This window comes from Cyrtonyx montezumae, unplaced genomic scaffold (assembly GCF_038088225.1).
Source record: "Cyrtonyx montezumae isolate F1298 unplaced genomic scaffold, pur_monq_1.0 scaffold_3, whole genome shotgun sequence".
NCBI classification, from domain to species: domain Eukaryota; kingdom Metazoa; phylum Chordata; class Aves; order Galliformes; family Odontophoridae; genus Cyrtonyx; species Cyrtonyx montezumae.
In genome coordinates, this window is record NW_027072034.1 from 158,403,391 (window position 1) to 158,423,464 (window position 20,074).

Genomic DNA, 20,074 nt, shown 5'->3' on the forward strand with positions numbered 1-20,074 from the left:
GCAATTCTGTGATTCTATGATTGTGCTGGACTAGGCTAGTTGTCACTTATTTTTGAGCATCTTTAGGACTTCTCAATCCCTTTTCCAGGGGCCATTGTGTTTGGAGGATGTTGTGCCATTCTCTGACTCAAGATAAAAACTACTTACCTGATCTGTAATGCCTTCAGTAGCGCATCTTCATCAATGGTACTTTGACTGGAGTTAAGAATATTAGTCCAGAAAGTTCATTTTTCTGAGCTTTATTTACAAGCATAGGTATTTCTTCCTTAAAGAGCCTGATGGCTGGAGTCAATCCCAATTATATATACAGTCTGTTTGACCCAAATAGAGAGAGGCCTTAATTGAGGTCCCTTAATTTTGCTTGTCTTGTGACGGTGATAATTTAGTGTCTTTGAGGACAAGATTGGAAGAGGCCTGTACTCCACAAGTTTGATTATTGTTTGCACTAAGTAATTTGAACAGGGCTACAAGGGTTGAATGAGATCCTTTTCTGCTCATGTTGTGTACTTGAAGATCTGTCATGCTTATAAGGTTTTTTCTAAAGAAAGAGATTGCCTGGTTTGCGGATGTCTTATTATCTTTAAATGCTTTAAGATAACCTTATTTTCTAAGGGATAAAGTAAGGATAATAAAGCTCGTGAGTTGGAGCAGCTTGTCCAAAAGAGAGAGTTGTTGTCTAATGAATATATATAAACAGTTAACTTCTTGGTCTTCCTCTATAGGTTCATTACTTATTTGGAGGAAATCCTGGCAAGTCCTGCTCTCCAAAAATGAGATTAGATGATTTCTGGTCTCTTAAGCTCTGTCGACCTTCAAAAGAATACCTGCTAAGACACTGCAAATACCTCATAAGAAAGCACAGGTATTAAAAACAAAAGATGTTCTGCAATTTTCAAAAGTGTTTTTAAGTTTTAGCATCTTTAAAAAATCTTTGTGTGTGTGTCCTGTAAATAGTTGTTTCACTTCACTGATTATATGTCGATCTGCAAGTTTCCTGATTATTTATAGTTAAGAAAAATATAATTAAATGTTAAGAGCCATTGGGCAAATCTAAGTGACAAAATTGCAATCATTTACTTCACCTTGGTTTTATGATGTTATTCTGAAGCTAAAATAAATCTTGACTATCGTGTGGGGATTTGAGGAGAATTTTTAGGTGATTTATTTACTGTGCTGCTCATCAACATGTGTACTGTCACCTCCCAAGGAAATAGAGTATGTTTTTAAAGCAGTGTGTTAGGAGATAGTGACAGCTCACAGGGACGTTAATGAAGTCTGGGGGCTGAGTTCCTTTGCACATCTGAGACTTATCTCTGGTGAGGTCATCAGAGTTTCTCTTTCAGAATCGCTTGAAAGATCTCAATTATGAGGAATTCAGCTGCCCTGTGATACTTGCACTCTGGATGTTTCGGAGCTCCCTTATATTTGCTGCTTAAGGAAGCAGCTTTTCAAAATCAAGTTCAGAGTGTTGCCATAAGCAATAAATTGCAACAGTTAAAGTCTTTCAAGGTTCAGCAAATGATTTGAAGCGAATAGATATATGTTCTTTCTGCATTCTTGTTGAGAATACTTTATCTGGTTCTGCCAAGAGTTGGAGGTCAGTGGTCAGCGTTTACTTTTCTTATTTTTATTTTTGACTACTAAGGTAGCAAGCAAATGGCTGAAATAGATTTGCTGGGTGAGGCCTTTTGCAGGTTAGCAGTGCAATATTTGTGAGTACCTACAAGAGCAAATCAAGATCTTGCCAGTAATGTGGGAGGTTTACTAACCCATGTGGTTGTATGCAAATACAGCTGTACTGCCTCCAGAAACAACTCTGGGTTGCATGTTTTCACTTGATTAAATTGCACTCAAAGAAAACATTGCTACATATTGTCTGGCAGAAGTTTGGATTTTATGCACTGTGTTCCTGTTTCTTGGCATACATCAGAGAACCAAAAGTACCAGCTAGGAACTGGTATGATGGCTGCTTTGCTGGAGCTCTCTAGACTGTGGCAATATCATCTAAGAGTATCTGTGTGAATGGCTGGAAGAAATAGTGTTTAATTACCAAATTATGTAAATCAGGTAACAGTCATAGTCTTTGCTTTCTGGGACTTAATTGGCTTGCATCTTGAGATGAACTGGAAATTTGAGATACAGGTGTCCATTGCTACCAGTCAGGCAGCTTGAGGCTATTCAATGTGACTTACAAATAAAAGACCTTGTGTTCTTCTATGACATTTGATATATGGCTGTTACATAACTGAGAACATAGTTTTTAAGGTTCTCATCATTGGTATCAAGAACTATCTGAGCTATTTTCATGGGAAGGACTTGATAACTGTGTATTAGTGATTTAGAGGGTAACTATAATACTGCACTCAGCAGGATAAATGGTGGGAGGAAAGGTAGAGAATTTTAGACCTCATCATTTTTAGGCTTATTTACCCAATTCGGTTCTCTAGGGAAGTACTCTCCATTAGGAGAGCCCATAATCTTGTTGTGGCTGTATATGTTTCTTCAGGAATTTGCAGCAGTTGGTGTTTCCTCTTATTAAAAGAAAGTGAGAAAAAAAATGGTGGTGATGCATAGCCAAATTTTACATTCATACACTCTTTCCAAAGGTGGGATGTCAAGGTGCAGTAGTCATTTAATCTGAGGATTTTTGTTCCCATCACTCCTTCTTTTGTTGTCTGGCAGAAGCAGGGAGCATTCTTCATCTTTCATTTCAGTCAGGCTTCTGTTTGGTCAGGAATGTAAATATCCCTTACACCCCTCCAAAAAACCATTTATTCTGTGTTTCAGTCTGCCTTGGCAGCTCAGCGTATGTGCTGTTATTAATATACTGTATTGTTTGAAAGTATTTGTCTAAAAATTTTGTAGGTTTTGCTATATGTAGAAATAGTTGCATTAAGTCCTGAATTGTGTAGTTGTGCTTAAGTTTTCTGTCTCTTCTTTGCAGGTTTGAAGAAAAAGCTCAGACTGATCCTCTTAGTGCACTGAAGTACCTGCAGAATGATTTATACTTAACTGTGGATCACTCAGACCCTGAGGAGACAAAAGAGGTAATGAACAATCCTTGTCTTAGTTTATAAAGAAATAGGAACTGTGTTTTCACGTTCTAGCACTGATCTTAAGTTTCTTACATTTTGTTTGTACTCAGTTCGAAAAGCTCAGCTGGAACATGATACTTCCCAGTATCATATTGTCTCCACTCAAAAGATCATACTACTTTAGAAACAACCATTTTACAACTATGTGTCCAGATAAAATAGGATTTGCACTTGTAGTAGTGAAGACTAAGCTTTTGTTCGAATTCCAGCATACTTGTATGTATTTTGGGAACTTTAATTGAAATGTAAACTCTCTGAAATGTCATGAGTCTCTGGTTGGTTGTGTGGTAGAGGGAGAATAAAAAAACTATTCACTCTGCATTTTGGCTTGTCAGTATCAAGTAACGTGGGGTAGGAAGAGCTTTCTTCTACATATATGCATTTTTGGAAGCAGATTGCATGTATATGTTGCTTGCTCACCTTATAACTCTTATTTCCTATGCATTTTGAGATCAAAGAACAAGTCTACTAGATAATACTGTTCCAGGAATTTACTCCCATTTCCTGTTTTGATTCCATTACTGCAGTACATGCCACTTTACAAAATGAATTAAAGAAATAGCATGAAAAATTTGGTTGACTTGACTCTCCCATTAATGTCCATGTGGAACTTGATGCAGCCAGCTTAGATGTACAAGTATTCAAGCACTCTTGATGGTTAGATGAGGAAGAGGTTCTTACCCTCGTTTTATACTACCCGCCTTGGAAGTAATTTAACAGCTCCTTTCATAAAATTGAAATAGGAGAGTGGATACTGTTATTCATTGCTGATCCTATTTAAAAAGCCACTTAATCTGCTGATTTCAACTCATTATCTACAGTAGTAATCTTTGTACAGGCACTGCAAGTTAGATTTGGTGTGAAATAACTTTGCATATGCAAAATATAAAAGCATTGAGCTAATAAAGTTAAAATATTTACTACCATCAGAAGCTTGGAACTGATCAAATTTAATTTTTACAAATTCTGTTTAGGCTTCATGAACTTCTGGTCCGATAAAACCTAGCTGTTGTGCCTGTAAGTTCTCTGTTAGATGATTTCTTACTGAAACTGTCCCATATCAAGTACTTTCACACATCTTTAAATCTGTTTCTAGCATAGGAAACACAAATTCTCAACAAGTCCTTGTTTTCCTTTCCTAGAAAAAGAGATTTCCCATATTTCATGGGGGCTTGGCCAATTATGCCTATTTTAAACGTGATAGCACTTTAACCTTCTTATTTGAATCTGTAATAACCAGTAACACAAAATAACAATTCCTGTGCTCGCTTATCAAGTTCTCTCCCACCTCACCCCACAGGACTTGGAATTATCCTGTGTTCTCCACTTTCTCTTTCTGTCTGTGGCATATCTGTGTTCTAGAAGCCTCATTGTGTTTTTGAAAGCCATGTGAGTGTTTGGCCAACTTCTCCTAAGGAGATCTTGCATCTGTTGGCTGGGTGTGCCTTTTTATTTCCTGAAGAGAATATGCTTGTGGTACAGTCAGTGAGTCTTTCCTTTTAGTTCATGCAGCTGTCTGTCACCAGCAGGCTGTATGTTGCATACATGGAAAAATAGGCATTCCTTTAATATTCTGTTCTGTATTCTCAGTTCATTGTGTAGTAATGAATTTGTCCACTCTGTAAGAATGCAGAATTTACCTAAATGCAGAGTATAATTAAAATAAAAAGTTTAAATAATAGAAGTTTGACAGAATATGGTAGTATTCTATACATTAATGGTCATAAAATATCCATAATGTGTCATAAAATGGCTTGGGTTGGAAGGGAATTTAGGGATCATCCAGTTCCAGCTCCCTTGCTGCAGGCAGAGTTGCCAACTGGTAAATCAAGTACTAGATTGCACAGAACCCCATCCAACCTGGCCTTAAACCCATCCAGGGATGGGGAATCCATAACCTCTCTGGGCAAGCTGTTCCAGCACTTCCCCTCTCTCTTATTGAAAAACTTCTCCCTGACATCTCATCTAAATCTTCCCTCCTTTAGTTTAAAACCATCCTCCCTTGTCCTGTCGCTATTTACTCATGTAAAAAGTTGATTTCCTTTCTTTTTTAATCTTCCTTTAAATACTGGAAGGCCATCATGACATCTCCCAGCAGTCTTCTAGCATATAAGCTCAAGTAGAACAGGCCAAGCAAGTGAATATATGGTGAAGCCTTCCCTTTCTCTGCAGGCCTGGTGCCTGATCCAAGCAAAATTCAATAGCTGTCGCGTAGGTCTGCCAAATCAACACATAGCATTCAGCAGAATTAAAGCCTCAGTTCCTGCCGTATCTGAAAATCATCTAACAGATTCCAGGAGGCTTTTCTTTTGTTTGTTTGTTTTGTAAATTTTGCTGGTCACAAAGCTTTAGTTTGGAAAACTTTTTACACTGGAACGGATCTGTTGGGTCAGAGGCATAGAGCCAACCACTGCACTGGTAGTAACTGGGTGTATTTCCAGTTGACGTCAATTTACCTTCCAGTTATCACATTGAGTTGGCTTTTTGCTCTGGCATGACATCTTCAAATAGCTCTTGTGCTTTCCAGAGGACTGACGCAGGCTTTTTGGATTCCATATCAAATTTCAAGCAGCAATTTGATTGTTTATCTCAGCACAGACACCTACATACTCTGTCTTCATTTGTAGTTGAGATGGGCTTAATATCAAGAGCTATGTATCTAATCAGTTTGTTCTGTGTGGACTACAACTGGTGAATGCTGTAAGACTTCTAAATATGGTAGATTTTAAGGGAATTAGTTTTCCTTTTCTGTGTTGTTCTTCCTCTCTATAGGACTGCTGCTAATTTTGGAAAGGACCAAAATGAGTTGATCCTTCACTTTGTTACAGTTCTTTTAGAGACTGGTATGATATTACAAGCAGAATTTCACTTCAGGTTAAGGCTTACTTGTTTCATAATAGAAGTAATTTTTACAAACTTTGTTAGGCAAGTCTCTTCAGCTGTTTTGAGTTGAATGCCAAAGAAAATAAATAGGCTGTTCTCAAAACTTACTTTGGCGTTAGTAACCAATTTTGTTTAAAGTAGCATGAATGATTGGCAGAAGGAACATACCTCAGATTTTCCTTCCTTTGTTGTGAATTTTAGCAGTATTCATGGGATGGTAGTTTTACTTCCTCATTTTATTGTTATAAGATGAAGTTGTAGATGCCTGCCAGGAGTGGATATCTCATAGGTGCTTGTTGTAATAGCCACAGGCTGTATGTCAGCTGTATTTCTGCTGCCTACAATTGCAGATCTAGTTCTCTTTAACTGTGTTGCAGCTTGAAATCGCTCAGACCTCTTCAGTTCAGCATTTTCAGATCAGTGAATCTTTTTCATTTCCTCGCTGTGACACTGTGTGCAGGGAGAGTAGGTCCCCAGAGCACACAGAAGTCTACCTGTGCATCCTAGTTCATTATGAGATGAAAGTTATATTAAAGACTTGTATAATTTTATTTTCCTAAATTGAAGCTTGTTTTTTTTCCTAATTTAAGCTTTTAAAGACATAAGGACGATCAAAACAGAAGTTTAAAATGAATTCCAAGTCTTCTACTTATATATCAAGAAAAACTGGATGCTAATGAAGCATAAAAACTTTAGGGAACGCAGTTATCCTTGGATGTGATCAACTCAATACTGGAGTGATAAAACCCAAAACATTGCTGCTACTTTACTTAGCAGTCTGTAGAAGAAATGAAGAGGGTACAAAAAGATGACCAGTACTACCCAAGCAAGACACTTTTCTACAGTAAGACTGAGATTTGCCTAGTGTGATCCTATACTTGCCAAAACATAGGTACCAAGTGCAAGTAAAAGCTGAGATCTGTTTTTCTTGGACTGTGGTAGGAGAAAAGTAACAAGGACCTGGAAGCCAATTTGAGGCCTGACTGATTTGTAGCCTGGGGCTGGAGGCCCCTGTTCAAGGCTGCTTTATACTTTTCATTCTTGAGACTTTTTCTTTAAAAAATTTGCCAGATAAAAGCCAGCAGAGCCCAGAAGTATTGTTTAGGTCTGTGTTTGACTGAAATTTCTGGGAAAATATAAGCCCAAATAGGAAAAATAGTTCTAGGAAGGAGCTAAGAAAAGCACACTTGTGTCCTGCTGTGATTCTTTGTAAAGCCTCAGGCTCTGAGTGCTGCAGGAGCAGAGGTTTTGGAGCCAAGGAGCCTTTGAAATAAGTGTTCAACCCTCCCAGACTTCAGCTTGTGACAGCTCCATCCTCAAACAGTGTAGACCTCTTGTTTCTTCTTTGTGCCTATACTATGAGGCACCATCCCAACAGAATCAGTCAAAGCTGAGAAACTGCTTTGTGCTGTGATCTGAGCACTCAGCATGCAGACCTTAGGGAGGAGGAGTTATATCTAACTTGTACAATCCCTCAGGTATCCCAAACAGAATTACTGATCTCCCCTTTGCACACACAGTAGAGGTGTGCAGCAAATACACTAAAACCTGTGTGGGGTGTCACACAGTGGAATACCCTTGTGCTTTAGGTAGAAACCTAGGTGAAGTATGTACAACTGATTAAAGAGTGATAATACTGGCAACACAAAGAAGTTGGAAAATACTGGAATTAATATTAGTTATGTCATCTCAATTAGGCTTTTCTCTGAAAGTAGTTGTGGAGCCACTTGTATTAGTTATCTTATATCCCTATCTCCTTATATCCCTATATTTAAGGAACCCTTGCATTAGTTCAGGAGGATGGTATCTCTGAGGGAGAACTTAATTGTGTAATGAAGTAAACTGTTTTCTTATGCATGCAGGCTTAATTTGTAGTAGATGAAGCCAGCATGGCAAAGGGATTGTCAGAAGAAAATGGGTGGTGGCATGATTAAAGCAGCTGGATGCTTCTGTTGGGTAATTGAATTCTGGTCCTGCCTCTGTAACGGAGTTGCTATGTGATGTTAAGCAAATCTCTTTTCCTAGATGGTCATTAATTGGCTCTTTCACTTTGGTACCGGATGGGAGAGATCTGATATGCGGTCTGCTGAGGGCTTTGCTATTCCAGCTATAAATGAATTCAGTAGAAGCTGTTTAGGGCAAAATGTTTTGGGGAAAAAAAAAACAAATAAAAGATGATAGTTTCAAATAGGAGACTCGGAACAAAGCAAAATATGAAATCCTGCCTGATAGGATATCAATTAATAGAAAAACTCATGCAGAAATTAATTTTTTTAGAGTGCAGTCAGAAGTATATGAAAAAGAAGTTGCATTGGATATATGCTATGAATGGTAAGAGGCATGGTCTTCACTTAGCAGTACCAATCTTATGCACTGGGGTAAAGAAACAGGGGTCCCCTTGGGAGAGCATCATGTGGTTAGCTGGCATTTTAATGCAAATGCAGTGTGCCAACATAAAGCATCAGTGCTGTCCTTAATTGATGCTGATAACATACCTGCTTGTCTTTTCTCTCATAAAGTGCTTTTTAAATGTGAAATGATGCATGAAATGTTATTTCAAAGCAAAAGTAAACACAACTCTCAAGGTTAACTCCACTGCAATGGCATCAGTGAAGGAGAAAAGATGCTCCTTTCCCCAAAGGCTGGAAAGGAACTCATAGCAGCAGAAAATCATCACTCAAAGTGCGTGAAGAGCAGAATACTTGATGTAGGGTCTTCTCAACTGATTTTTTGTCTCAGTTCAGCAAGTCACTACCTGGACTGTGCTATTAGGCCTCTGAGAGCTGAGCATCTGAGGCCCAGCCCCAGTTGGGGTTTAATGATATGTTGCGTGCGAGAGGAAGATAGATAGCTGTCAAGAAGCAGCAAAGATTTGGCCACTGGTTTTATTGGAACTTTTGGGGTTATTTAGACTGGGTATCTGTTTAAGGATGTAACTGGTGCAGGGCCGAGCAAGTCTTAGAAGTTTTGCTTGCAGTGAAATACACATGTAGCAATGCAGTCCCTTTTGATTTTGTGTAATCAGACCTCTGAGGGTATCGTCCCCCTATTCTGCAATCTCTCAATTCTGTATCTTCCCAACTTGTTCTTAGATACCTCTCCAGATCGCTTCCTGTGATAGCCCCAGCAAAAATCAGCAAGTTTATTCTGACACGCTGCAGTCCTTACTTCAAACTGCTTTTATTATTCTTGGTGGCAGATTGAAATTTGCTGAAGGTTTTTTTGTTCTTGCACTTAGTTGTAGGTTTACCTTTTTGTAGATAACTTTTCCATTTGCGACTTGTTGCTCTTTCATCCTTGGGCATTCTTCTGTGGAAGCCGTGCAACCCTGACTCTTTAAACTGTATTGATAGAGCTTGATTTTTAAACCACTTGATTTTTATAGTGCTTTCCCCATACGCTGCTTGTTGATACAGGGCATTCAAAGTTTGTAGCCGTATTGTAGATGAGAATTTACAAGCCTTGATAACAGCAGGAGTACTTGATTTACTTTAAGACCTGACTCCTTTTTATTCGTTTTCTGCTGTATTTGTTATTTTTGCAATAGGCTGACAGTGATCTATTACAACTTGCAAATGTATTTTTGCAGTTCTGTTTTGTATGACTGATTATTCCTAGGTTTGTTGTTTTGCACTTGACCCGAGTGCATTGCATCTTGACCCATCGTTATAGCCTAGATGAAATGGAAGAACAGTCTGAAGCCTTTCTGCTGCCATGCTGGCAGTCCGAGCGTGGCGTGAGGTCTGTGGGCTGAACGAGCATGTCCTCTTCTTCCAAGCCAGGCCCCGTTCCTTTTCTGTGATTCATGGTTCTGTTTTGATGTCAAACCACTCATGACTACCTCCAGTAAAGTCACTTGACCTATTTGTTATTCCCTGCTAACTTAATCTCGGTGATTCCTCACTAATTTATCGTAAGTATCACATAAAAGCATACAAAGTCCTATGAAAGTTGAAATAAATGAGTCTCATCCCTATGGCCTGCTGCCCTACTTAGAAAAAATCAGATCGATGCAATACAACTTATTGCTAAATCAGCATTCTCTGCTACTTGTCACCTTCTTCATTGTTCCTTTTTTCTTCATGAAATTGAAATTAAAGCCATCTATATCTAATTTCTCCCCACTCCTTCCCTTTACATATTTGCTTTTTCTGTTTTTACCCTTCCTTCTTTGGTTTGTGTGGTGTAAAGACATATGCAGAGGAGACAGAACATTGCAAGTCTTTAAGGGATTGGCTCATTTTTTGGAGAAATGTGGCAAAGCACTAAGCTTTGCTTCAACATGTGGAACTGAAAACAGCAGCTGGGTGGAGGAAGCTAGTATTCACTGCCTACCATTAAGGGAGAATAAAACTGTGAATGTGTTACTTAATCTACTTTTACTCTTGATTCTGATATTCCCAAACAGGGAACATTTTTCAAACTTAAAAAGACCTTGTCTCAAACGAGCTTGTGATACGAGCTGTACTGGCAGTTCAGAAAGGTTATCAAAATCTAAAGCTTTGTGTGTATTAAAACAGTTCATGCTGCACTGTACCAGTTACCCTTTCAGTGCTGCTCTAACTCAGACCTCTAGGAGAAAACATTGAACTTGTGCTGCCAGGCTGCGTTGTTCACATGAAAGCACTGTCTGCTGTTACTCATGTGCATGCCACAGTAGTTCTAAGGATTATGCAAAGAAAACCCAGCAACTCTTAATGCTACTGTTCATTGGTTGTGGTTGTTTTTTGCCAATGCAGTTCACAACTTTTTTCTCTTTCCACCTCCTCCTGCAGTTTCAGCTTCTTGCCTCAGCATTATTTAAGTCTGGCTCGGATTTCACCACTCTTGGTGAGTATTGTGCATCTGAAGAATTGCATGGTTTGTTAGTTTGTTCCCTCTTCTAAAGATGATTATTCTTAGTTTCTTCTGTGTGTTTTTTTTAAATATAATTTCATTATGAGTATTGCAAGCCTTTTTCAGTTTGAAAATACATATTGTGTGCATTGTATATTGAGTGTAATGACCAGTGCCTAATGCCTTGAGCCCATATTTAAAACATCTGTCACCAGTGGTTTTAAATCCATGCCTCTGGGGATCATTTTGTGTCTCTTATTACATCTGATGTGTTACTGTTGCCCAGATAAACAGAAGCTTTGGTCAGGATCTTGTCATGTCACTTTGGAATCTCACAGCATGGCTACAGCTCTGTTTGCTGGGGTAACTACAATTCCTGGAGTAGTTTGGTTCACTCTGTTCTTTGCAAAATGAGTATTTTGGGCAGAATGTCAAGAGTGAAGACAGCAGTGGCATGTAGGTCTGAAAACAGGAGGTCTGAGCCAAAGCAGTAATTTGTTCTACTATTCTATCCAGTTAACTGCTTTTAAACAGCTCAGATATTAATCCTGGTCAAGCCCTATAGGAAGATTATTGGTATAATTTGCATTCTTGTAATTGTGTTGTCAGCAAGCTGCTGGGCTCTGGCTAGGAGCAGGAATTACTTTGCTTTTGACAAGCCGTGTAATTCCCAATGGAAGGAATTGAGGGAAGGAAAAGGCCTGTGCTGTCTGCCCTACTGGATGAGGAAGCGTTGCTGACTTTGGGGGATGGATTTTTAAGGGAAGTAAATGCTAGTTTCAGGAAAGTGTTTTGATTTTTTTTGCTTTCCCCCTCTCTTAGTGCTCTGAAAGATGAGTTAGTTTGTCCTACAGTAACACCACTGCATTCTACAGTACAGTGCTGCATACAGAGATGGGCTTTACAGATAGGACACATCCATCAAGTAGTACTGCTAAAATGAAACAATCAAGCCTCCCTTGGTTTGATTAACTTGGTTGACTTTGATTAACTGAAAAGTGAATTAGAAAACATTCCTTGGAGATACTAGTGATTCGAGTAGTACAAAGCAGAGGAAATTGTTGTATGCCCGCACTATTGTTCTTACTGTTGGTGGTTTAAGTATGAGGATTTGGATAAACAATGCTGCTGTGGTAGACTAAACCCTCCCGTCAGGAGAAGGCACTTCATAAAATGATTTTGCAGAGACCCTGTGCCAAGATGCAGGCTGAGCTCAAAGTGCAGCCCAACAATTACACAACAGCTCTTAACTCAGGACTCCTACCATCAGTAGAGCTTGTCTCAAGAAAAACTATGAGCAGTGTGAGTACCAGTTCTGGCCAGGGCAGTCATGAGATAATGAGGAGAGCCTGAGGACAGAAGAAATGAGGCACCAAATAAAAATAGCTACATGAATCTTATTTTCTGGGACATCAGAGCAGTCCCCTGAGGACTTATGCTTCCCTGGTTGCTTCAGGACTATCCACAAACTTGACAGCTGTTTGCCTACTACTTCTTATGGCATTTTGATTTCAGTGTTGGCTTGGGTGATGTGAACTCTATGTGCTTACATACATACAGTAATAGCATGAGAAGCTGGCAGCCTTGTTAGCACAGTGCTATAGATGTTAGCTGGGCTTTAGTCAAGGACAAAAATGTGGCAGATAGTTAGCTTCCATTTGGAATGGGAAGCTGGTGTATTTCACAGCCGAACTGAGCATTTAAAGTAGTAAGCTCTGACCTGCTTTCCCTTTTCTTCCTCCCCCAGGATTTTCAGATGTTGATCACACTTATGCGCAGAGAACTCAGCTGTTTGACACATTAGTCAACTTCTTTCCAGACAACATGACCCCTCCTAAAGGCAACCTGGTAGACCTCATCACGCTGTAACGGAGCAATCACTGGACATGTGGAAGAGGGGAAAAGCATCCATTTTCAGTATTTTAATTTTTTTACTGCATTGATTGACTGCTGGGATGGAGTAATATAGCAACCCCTAGGTGTTTGAAAGGGGTTTTATACTTGTATGGTGAATCCCTGAAGCTTTTCCCTTGGAGTAGGTTAATAAAAATGTAACTGACATACTTCTGACTAAATATATATATATTTTTTCTGACTTTGAATTTTGAGTTAGCAAATTTAAGGAGAAAAGAGAGGGGAGGAGAAGAAAATAAAACCTCATCGTGCAGTAATCACTTTTCCCTCTAGAGGAAAACTGAGATTCGTGGGCTGTCTGGAATTAAAGATGATGGGTTTTATTTTGGGTTTTGTGGGAAAAAGGGGGTGGTGGTTCTTTGCTCATTTGTAGCTCGTCATGATATATTGCTTTGTCCTACAAGTCCATCCTCAGCAGCTGAATAACTTGGCAGCAAGACACCGGCGTGTGTTGAGGTAATAGTAATATGTGTGTCTTGAGTCTTGTAATAGCAGGGTGTTATGTGAAGGGAGCATGTGTTACAAATTGTCTTCTCTTCCAAGAACCTGGCTGGCAGCAGTGTCTGATTGCATTTGCTATCTAGTCTAAACCTAAATACCTAAATGCCTGACTTCCATTCTCTGGAGCCTTCCACTTAGACCTGACAGTCATGTGGGAGCCTCGGAGAAACCATCAGAAAATGGGAGTGCAGAGGTTGTCTGCACGGGCTCCTTTTCAGGGATCGCTCTGTTTCCAGTGCCATGCTCTCCTGATGAAAAACTCTGCAGGTCCTCACAGCTCTCTGCAGAACTGGGTCTTCCACTCACACACCCAACCTCTGCAACCTGACTCCGGGTTGGGTGTAGGATTTCCGAAGCAGATTGTCTTCGTTTACATACACCTATGCTTTTTGTGTGCATTTGTCAACGTGTAAATGTAAAGAGGTTTGCTTGAAACAGCTTGTCTCCTTTCTGTGCAGTGCAGTTTCTTTTAAATGCATTTTAGACCTTGCTCTGAATGTGAAGGAGGCCTTTTTAGCATAAACTCCTTTAAAAAGCAAGCTGCTACAAATGTATAGAAAATATATTCTTTGCTGAAAGCCTTCTTTATAAATAAGGTAAGGGCTTGGTGCTGCACTATAAAGTGGAATGAAGGATACTTAAACTGAGCATTGGCAGCTTTTTGCGTTCAGTGTCATTCAGTACAAAACTGGCTGATGTAAATACGTATATGCAACTGCAAAGCTTTATGTCCAGAAATGTTCATGCCAGCAGGGTACCATTGCTGCACTCACTATGGCTACACAGCTCCTGTTGAACTCGATGGAAGTCCTGTGTGTGTGCAAAGACAATTTGAACTCTTGAAATAAAGAGTTACTGAAGTGTCTTTTCCAGAGCTTGAGTGTCTGCTTGCTTTGATTGCATTGTATTGCCTCTTTATCACGTTCTTTGTGCAACCTCTGTAGTTCTGGTACATTAGAAATGAATTTTAAACCTCCACGCTGGTGATTAATCACCCAGAAAGGCTGGGCTTTGCTTTGTCTTCAGGGAGGACTGCATAGATGCAATGTTTTAAGTAACCTGTAACTTGAGACTGCTGAGAAATTGTATACTTCAGTGGCCAGCAAATCAGATGTCTGTGGAAGAATCCAGTCCATACGTAGTGCAGTAAATGAAATGTGATGGAATTGTTTCTTTGAAACGTGGTATTTTTCTTTTTCCAGTGACATGGAAAGTTTTTAGGTGACTGCCAGGTTTTATGATGTGCTATGTTTGCAGTCACTTTAACTAGTTAAAGTAGAGCTTATGCCATAGGAATGGAGATAACTGGAGGTGCTAACCTGGGGGAGTTTTCCTAACTGTGGCACTGCTTCCATTGAGGTTGAGCTGGGCACATCTCACACAACCAGCTAAAATACTGCAGCCCTGCAGTACTTCTCAGCCTCAGTGTAATTGTGAACCCAAAACTTGATTGAGGAGCCATGGTGAGTAGGTTGGGGAAGTTTAGACACGCTAAAGGCTGTGTGAATAGTGTTGCTGCTGAGCTGGTTTGCATAGCTCTCTTTCTGTAGCACAGAATAAATGATTTCTGTTGTGTCTGAATTAGGCAAGCATTGCTTCTATAGGGTGGACGATCCCAGCTAATGAGAGAACTTCAGGATGATCAAATATTGACCTACCTTTACCCTGAGCTGATCGATTTCACCTCATACTAACACAGTATGTGGATTCCAGCTGGTGATTAACCAGCAGAAACTTATTTGCTCAGCTTCTGGGTATTTGTTGAGCAGCAGAGGCACCCTGTGGCCAGAGATGTTAATCCACACTGAAGGCTTCTCGTGGCTTTGCCTAGGGTATTTCCTGGCTCTGTGTCCTCCTGCTAAATGATTTATTTGCATTGGTATGTACTGCACTACCTGATTTAAAAAACTAATTAAAAAATCTGAGTACATTAAAAAAAATAAAAATAAAAAGGTAATTAAGGAGCACGGAGGGTTTGAACATAATTACATGCAGATCTTTAAAGATGATGTTCCAGGAAAGTGATAGATGTGATCATTGCAGAAATGCAGAAGTAAAACCAGAAAAGAAAGGAAAAGAGACACCTGAAAACGTCTCGCAGCACAGTGCATGCAACATTTCAAACATAGAAGAGATATGGGAGAGTTTTTCAAGCCTCCTTGCAGACTGTAGCAGAAGCCACTAGGCAAGCGTGCTATATTTGGCTACAACATAATGTGACTTTATGCTGAATTTTTCTTGATGTGAAGTTGCTCCTATGAAGTGATATGATTTCCTTGAGAAGAACAAAGCCCTTCAGGTTTGATTTTGGCTGCTCGGATTAGGCAAAATTAATTTTGTTAATGTTTGAGTTATATAGCCCCTCATGGTGGTCACAAGGCAGAATTCCTTTTCAGAGGTACTGGGCTAGTGGCAAGAGGTCACAACAGCTTCATCTGTGGTTTTATTTTCTCATAAGCAGGCACGAGTGTCATTGTCTCCATTAGCTGTTTCTTCTTCCAGAACAGACCCCTTCAAGGCAGATTAATTACCCTGGAAGAGTGTTTTTCCGCGGGGTTTTGTGGAGCAGCTGTTTTCTGAATCATTTTCCTGACGCATGCACATTTTTAGAGGGGAGTTTCCTGTGTCACAGTGCTACAGACCAATCCTGCCCTGCAATAAAAGTCTGATAGAACTGGTTTCAAACGTAGAAAGCTGGCAGGGAGCAGTAAAGCTAACACTGTTCATTCTGTTGTTGCCTCCTGTTTTTCACGATTGAGAAAGACTTGCTGTAGAGCTGTTGGATGAAGCTTGTCACGTTGTGCAGCCTTGGACTTCTGCGTTCCTTCATCTCCACACCTGCAGTCATTCTGTTGGTGTAGTGCTGTGCTGCTATTGAGGGAAAATGACAATAAGTATTACATGCATTTCTGTCCAGAAGCTTTGTGTTTAGAAGTGGGAAAATGTCTTGTGAAACATTGATCCCTGGTGTGTGTGCTTTGGATTTTAGCTTATTAGTTATGGTTGGCTCAGAGTTAAAGAATATTTGGCTGTTGTCAAGAGAAGTCCTGACAGCAAAACTAATTTGTGCTTCTCTGGAAGTTCTTGTGCTGTTTTATAGCCATCGTTGTCACAGAAACAGAGGTGGGCCCAACTTTAAAACAAATAATTACCTCTGTTCTGATCAGGAGAAATTCTAAGAAGCAGAACCAATACAAAACCAAACAAGGTTGGCCAATTCTTCTAAGTATGTGGTAATTTGGGATGTGTCTTCTTTTGTGAAGGGAGGATTTCAGAACAGCAGTATGTCTTGGTTCAGATGGGTAGCAATACATGAGCTATAAATATTGTACTGTTAGTGTATGTAAATGCCATTTACATGATAGGTATCATTTTTTTTTATGTATGATAGACATGATCATGATATCCCATCATGGGAGCGGATATGCTAGAAGTGTTCAAGTTGTGGCAGCAGTTTCTAGGTAAAATCACTGTTCTACTTAAAGGTTTTATTGTAAGGAGAACGTGGAGTGGAAGGATTAGGTTTTCTGTACTGAAACCAATATAATGGTACGTGGCCTGGTGCTCAGTTTAATTGCTTCCACATGTTTTATTTGTAGGTAATGCACCTAAAGCCAGCTTTAGCATGACTGTGGAGCCAGCTAGCTACCTGCTTGTTGCCATTTGAAGGTGCTGCATGAGAAATCATCACGGTCCATCCCAGCAGGTATGCCATTGGCATTCTGGCAGTGGTTGAAGAAGTGGATGGATTTCTGGGTTATCCATAAATGCCTTGGTTTTATACATAAAGAAGTCAATAGTGGTTGTAGGTTTGTGTATGTTGCCAGCTGTATGTCTTGAGGTCTGCAAGGCAGCATCTACTGCAGGCGTGGATCCTAAAGGTAACACATTGCTGCTGTTCCCTTTGCTTTCATGTATTTGAACTCCATTTGTCAGCGTGATGAACTCCAAATTCTTGCTGTGACCCAAATTGTGCCCTGCTTCTGAACATTAATAGCCACAGACCCACAGCATCTGTCAGTATATCACGTTAGTACCTTGAAATCTTAATTTATACTTGGTAGAGACAAGGGTATGTTGTCTCAGCCTCCAGCTGTTCACTGTTAGGCAGCACAGTCTTTACTGATGACCTGGAAAGTGTAAGTATTCGAGTGCTGTCAGAAATCAATGAGTACAGCTCTAGCATAGCATTGCAGTTTGTTCCTAAAAAAAAAACCAGTGGTGAGTGAAGAGCTGAAGATAAGCTCTACTTTGGTTTTGCAACTGTTTTGAAAGGAAAAGAGCTGAATCACAGTGTCTTCTCCTAGAACTGCTAAATCCTTCCCTCCTGTCTGAGCCTTGTTTCTTTTGCATAGCAGCTGGAGTGTGATAGCTGATTGCCATAAGGGAAAGATGATAGTAGCAAGTTCATCTCAATAATAATTCTAGGTTTTCTAGCACTCACTTTTGTAATCCCAAAGCCCAAACAGCAAGTAGTTGGTGTGTCTGATTTATTTCCACAGTGTCGGACAGAGGGGCATGAGAAGTGGATTTGGGATGATGCTGGTGTGTGTGTTTAGGATGTGATGTGTCTTTCGTGGAAAGATTTGACTCTTAAGCAGCTCAGCTAATCAGAGCAGCTTTTCTTCACTCAGTCTGGATTCTCTGGTTCTTTGTCAAAAGGAGGTGATGCAAGACCAGGTCCTTACAGTTCTGGAGCTTCACTCCAGGCTTTCTCCCTCTCTGTCACAGTCATCAGTAAGATAAATACGTGGGACAAATCTTAAGGAAGGCTTCCACCCCCCATCTCCATTCTCTCCAGCAATTGCAGAGAGGCAATATGCAGTAGCCAACTTGGATGGCTTGGTTCAAGCAATGCAGAGGTCTCCCATGTTCATAAGAGCTCCTGTACTGATAAGACTATCACATTTTTCTAACCACGGAGGACGATGGTTGTGCTGTTGCCTTATTTTCCCCTTTTGTCTGTCATGGCAATTGGAAAGGCATTCTTACAGTGGAAGCTGAATGTTTCCTTCCTTCCTCCTCATTCCTAACCTCCCTCTCCTTCCAGTTGATGTATTGATGTGCAAAACACTTCTCACTTCAGGAGCTGCGGTGCTGGGTTGCGGAAAACAAAACAAGCCCTAGTTGTTAGGAGCTGCTGCTGTCCAACAAAGCCATGTTTTCTGTGCCATCCTCCACAGCAGGGAATGAAGGGATGCTGGGATGCTTCAGCCAGAGGAAAGAGCTTAATTGCACAAACATACATATTCTAGGGAGACTTGAGTCTTGAAGGTCCCGAACCTTGCATGCTGCCTAGGGGCAGAAAACTGAAGGACCTTTGGCTGATTCTCAGTGAATGGGAGACCACGTTCCCATCTTGGTTATATGCATCTTGTATGTTCAGATGCTGAGGTCAACGTGCTGCATTTTTAGAAGTATAAAGGGGTCTTGGTAAACGTGCTCCTGTTGAATTTTGTACTTGGAAAGCACTAAAACAAACTACCTCTCTTGAATGCAATGACAGCATAGGAGCGTGGGGTTGGGCGCAGCTAAGCTGGCTGAGCTCACGTGTCACCTGGTCTGGGTGTGTTTTCAAGCTGTTCTGTTTGCTGGAGAAGAGCTGCTGCCCCTCCTTAGCACTGTACAGTGTGGTGGTCTGTCTGTCTGAACCTTTGATGTTTGTTTTCTTGTCCTCTGCACTGTGTGGTCCCCCCAGAGTGAATATCCTTATTGTAGTGCTTGGCTTTGTGAGTGTCCACTCCCTATCCAGAATCTGACCTTAGTTTCTGTTTTGACATCTGACCCGAAGCATTTGTGTTCCTGCAGCAGCCCCCCGGGCCCTGGTCTCCCTCTGAACTCCTTTTTTGTTGTAGCTGTGGTCTTGGACACCTGACCCCAGGGGAGCTGAACTGGGACATGCAGCCCTGGGTTTGCAAGAAGCATCCATGGGGGAGAACACTGAACTGCACGTGTTTTCCAATAAGCAACTGTGATATGACTGGTCCTGCACTGAGCCCACGAGATACGCATTTACCATGGTGGTCACACGCATCATTCCTGGGCTGTGGTCATTCCCCATCCCTGCCTTTTCTTCACAGCTGAATGGATTATCTGTGTTCAGCCTGGAGTGTGAATTTACTTCCTTGGCCATAAGTCATCTTGAATTATTTCTGGGTTGATCTGTGAGCCCTGTGCTGTACATAAGTGGATGAGTGATATGAGGAATACCCAACAAATGTAGTTATGTATGTAATGTACATAAGGAGAGAATGTATTTTGGTTTTGGTTTTGGTTTTTTTTTTCTTAATAAAAATGTATATGCCAGCAAGAGTGTATATTTCAGATCTGTTTAACATCACTCCTTTCTGAGGATGGAGGAGTCGGTGAGCACATTTGGACGTGTGGTGCAGATACTGTCAAATTGATGGCTGGATGAGCCTGCCCTGTCCTCTGCACTGCAGAAAAGCTGAGAAAACATCCTGTTCTGTGAAAGTGATGATGAGCTGGATCTGTGCTCCATAAATCCTCTGTGTGCTAGCACTTGCAAGAACTTTTACTGAGGAGGAACACGATGTCAGAACACGGACTGATGCAAATTGCTGACTTGCAGTACTTAAACCAAATTCCTTTTGGTTTGTCATTTTTTTTCCCCTTTTCATCCTTGCGTAAGTGCAAGCTTTACTCCATCCAGCCTGGAGCAGAATGTTTTATTTGGGTTATATGGAGGCAAATGGGAATGCTGCACTGTCCACGTTGCTGCTGCTCCGCTGCCTTGGCTGCCCATGCACCTCTTTACCTTGGAGTGGGTTGCACACCGTATGTACACCTGCACTGTGGTGGTTAGTACTGACTGCTAATACTGA

The 20,074-nt window shown here is 40.6% G+C and overlaps 1 protein-coding gene across 1 annotated transcript in view; it reads left to right on the forward strand.

The window, feature by feature from the left end:
- MKLN1 (muskelin 1) overlaps positions 1-19,539 on the forward strand; it is a 102,963-nt gene extending 83,424 nt beyond the window's left edge. The window contains exons 15-19 of the mRNA XM_065743779.1: positions 723-862; positions 2,945-3,047; positions 10,754-10,808; positions 12,562-13,184; positions 19,085-19,539. Of these exons, the coding sequence (XP_065599851.1) occupies positions 723-862; positions 2,945-3,047; positions 10,754-10,808; positions 12,562-12,683 (420 nt within the window). The 3' untranslated portion in view covers positions 12,684-13,184; positions 19,085-19,539. The remainder of the gene's footprint in view (positions 1-722; positions 863-2,944; positions 3,048-10,753; positions 10,809-12,561; positions 13,185-19,084) is intronic.
- Positions 19,540-20,074: the final 535 nt, after the last annotated feature.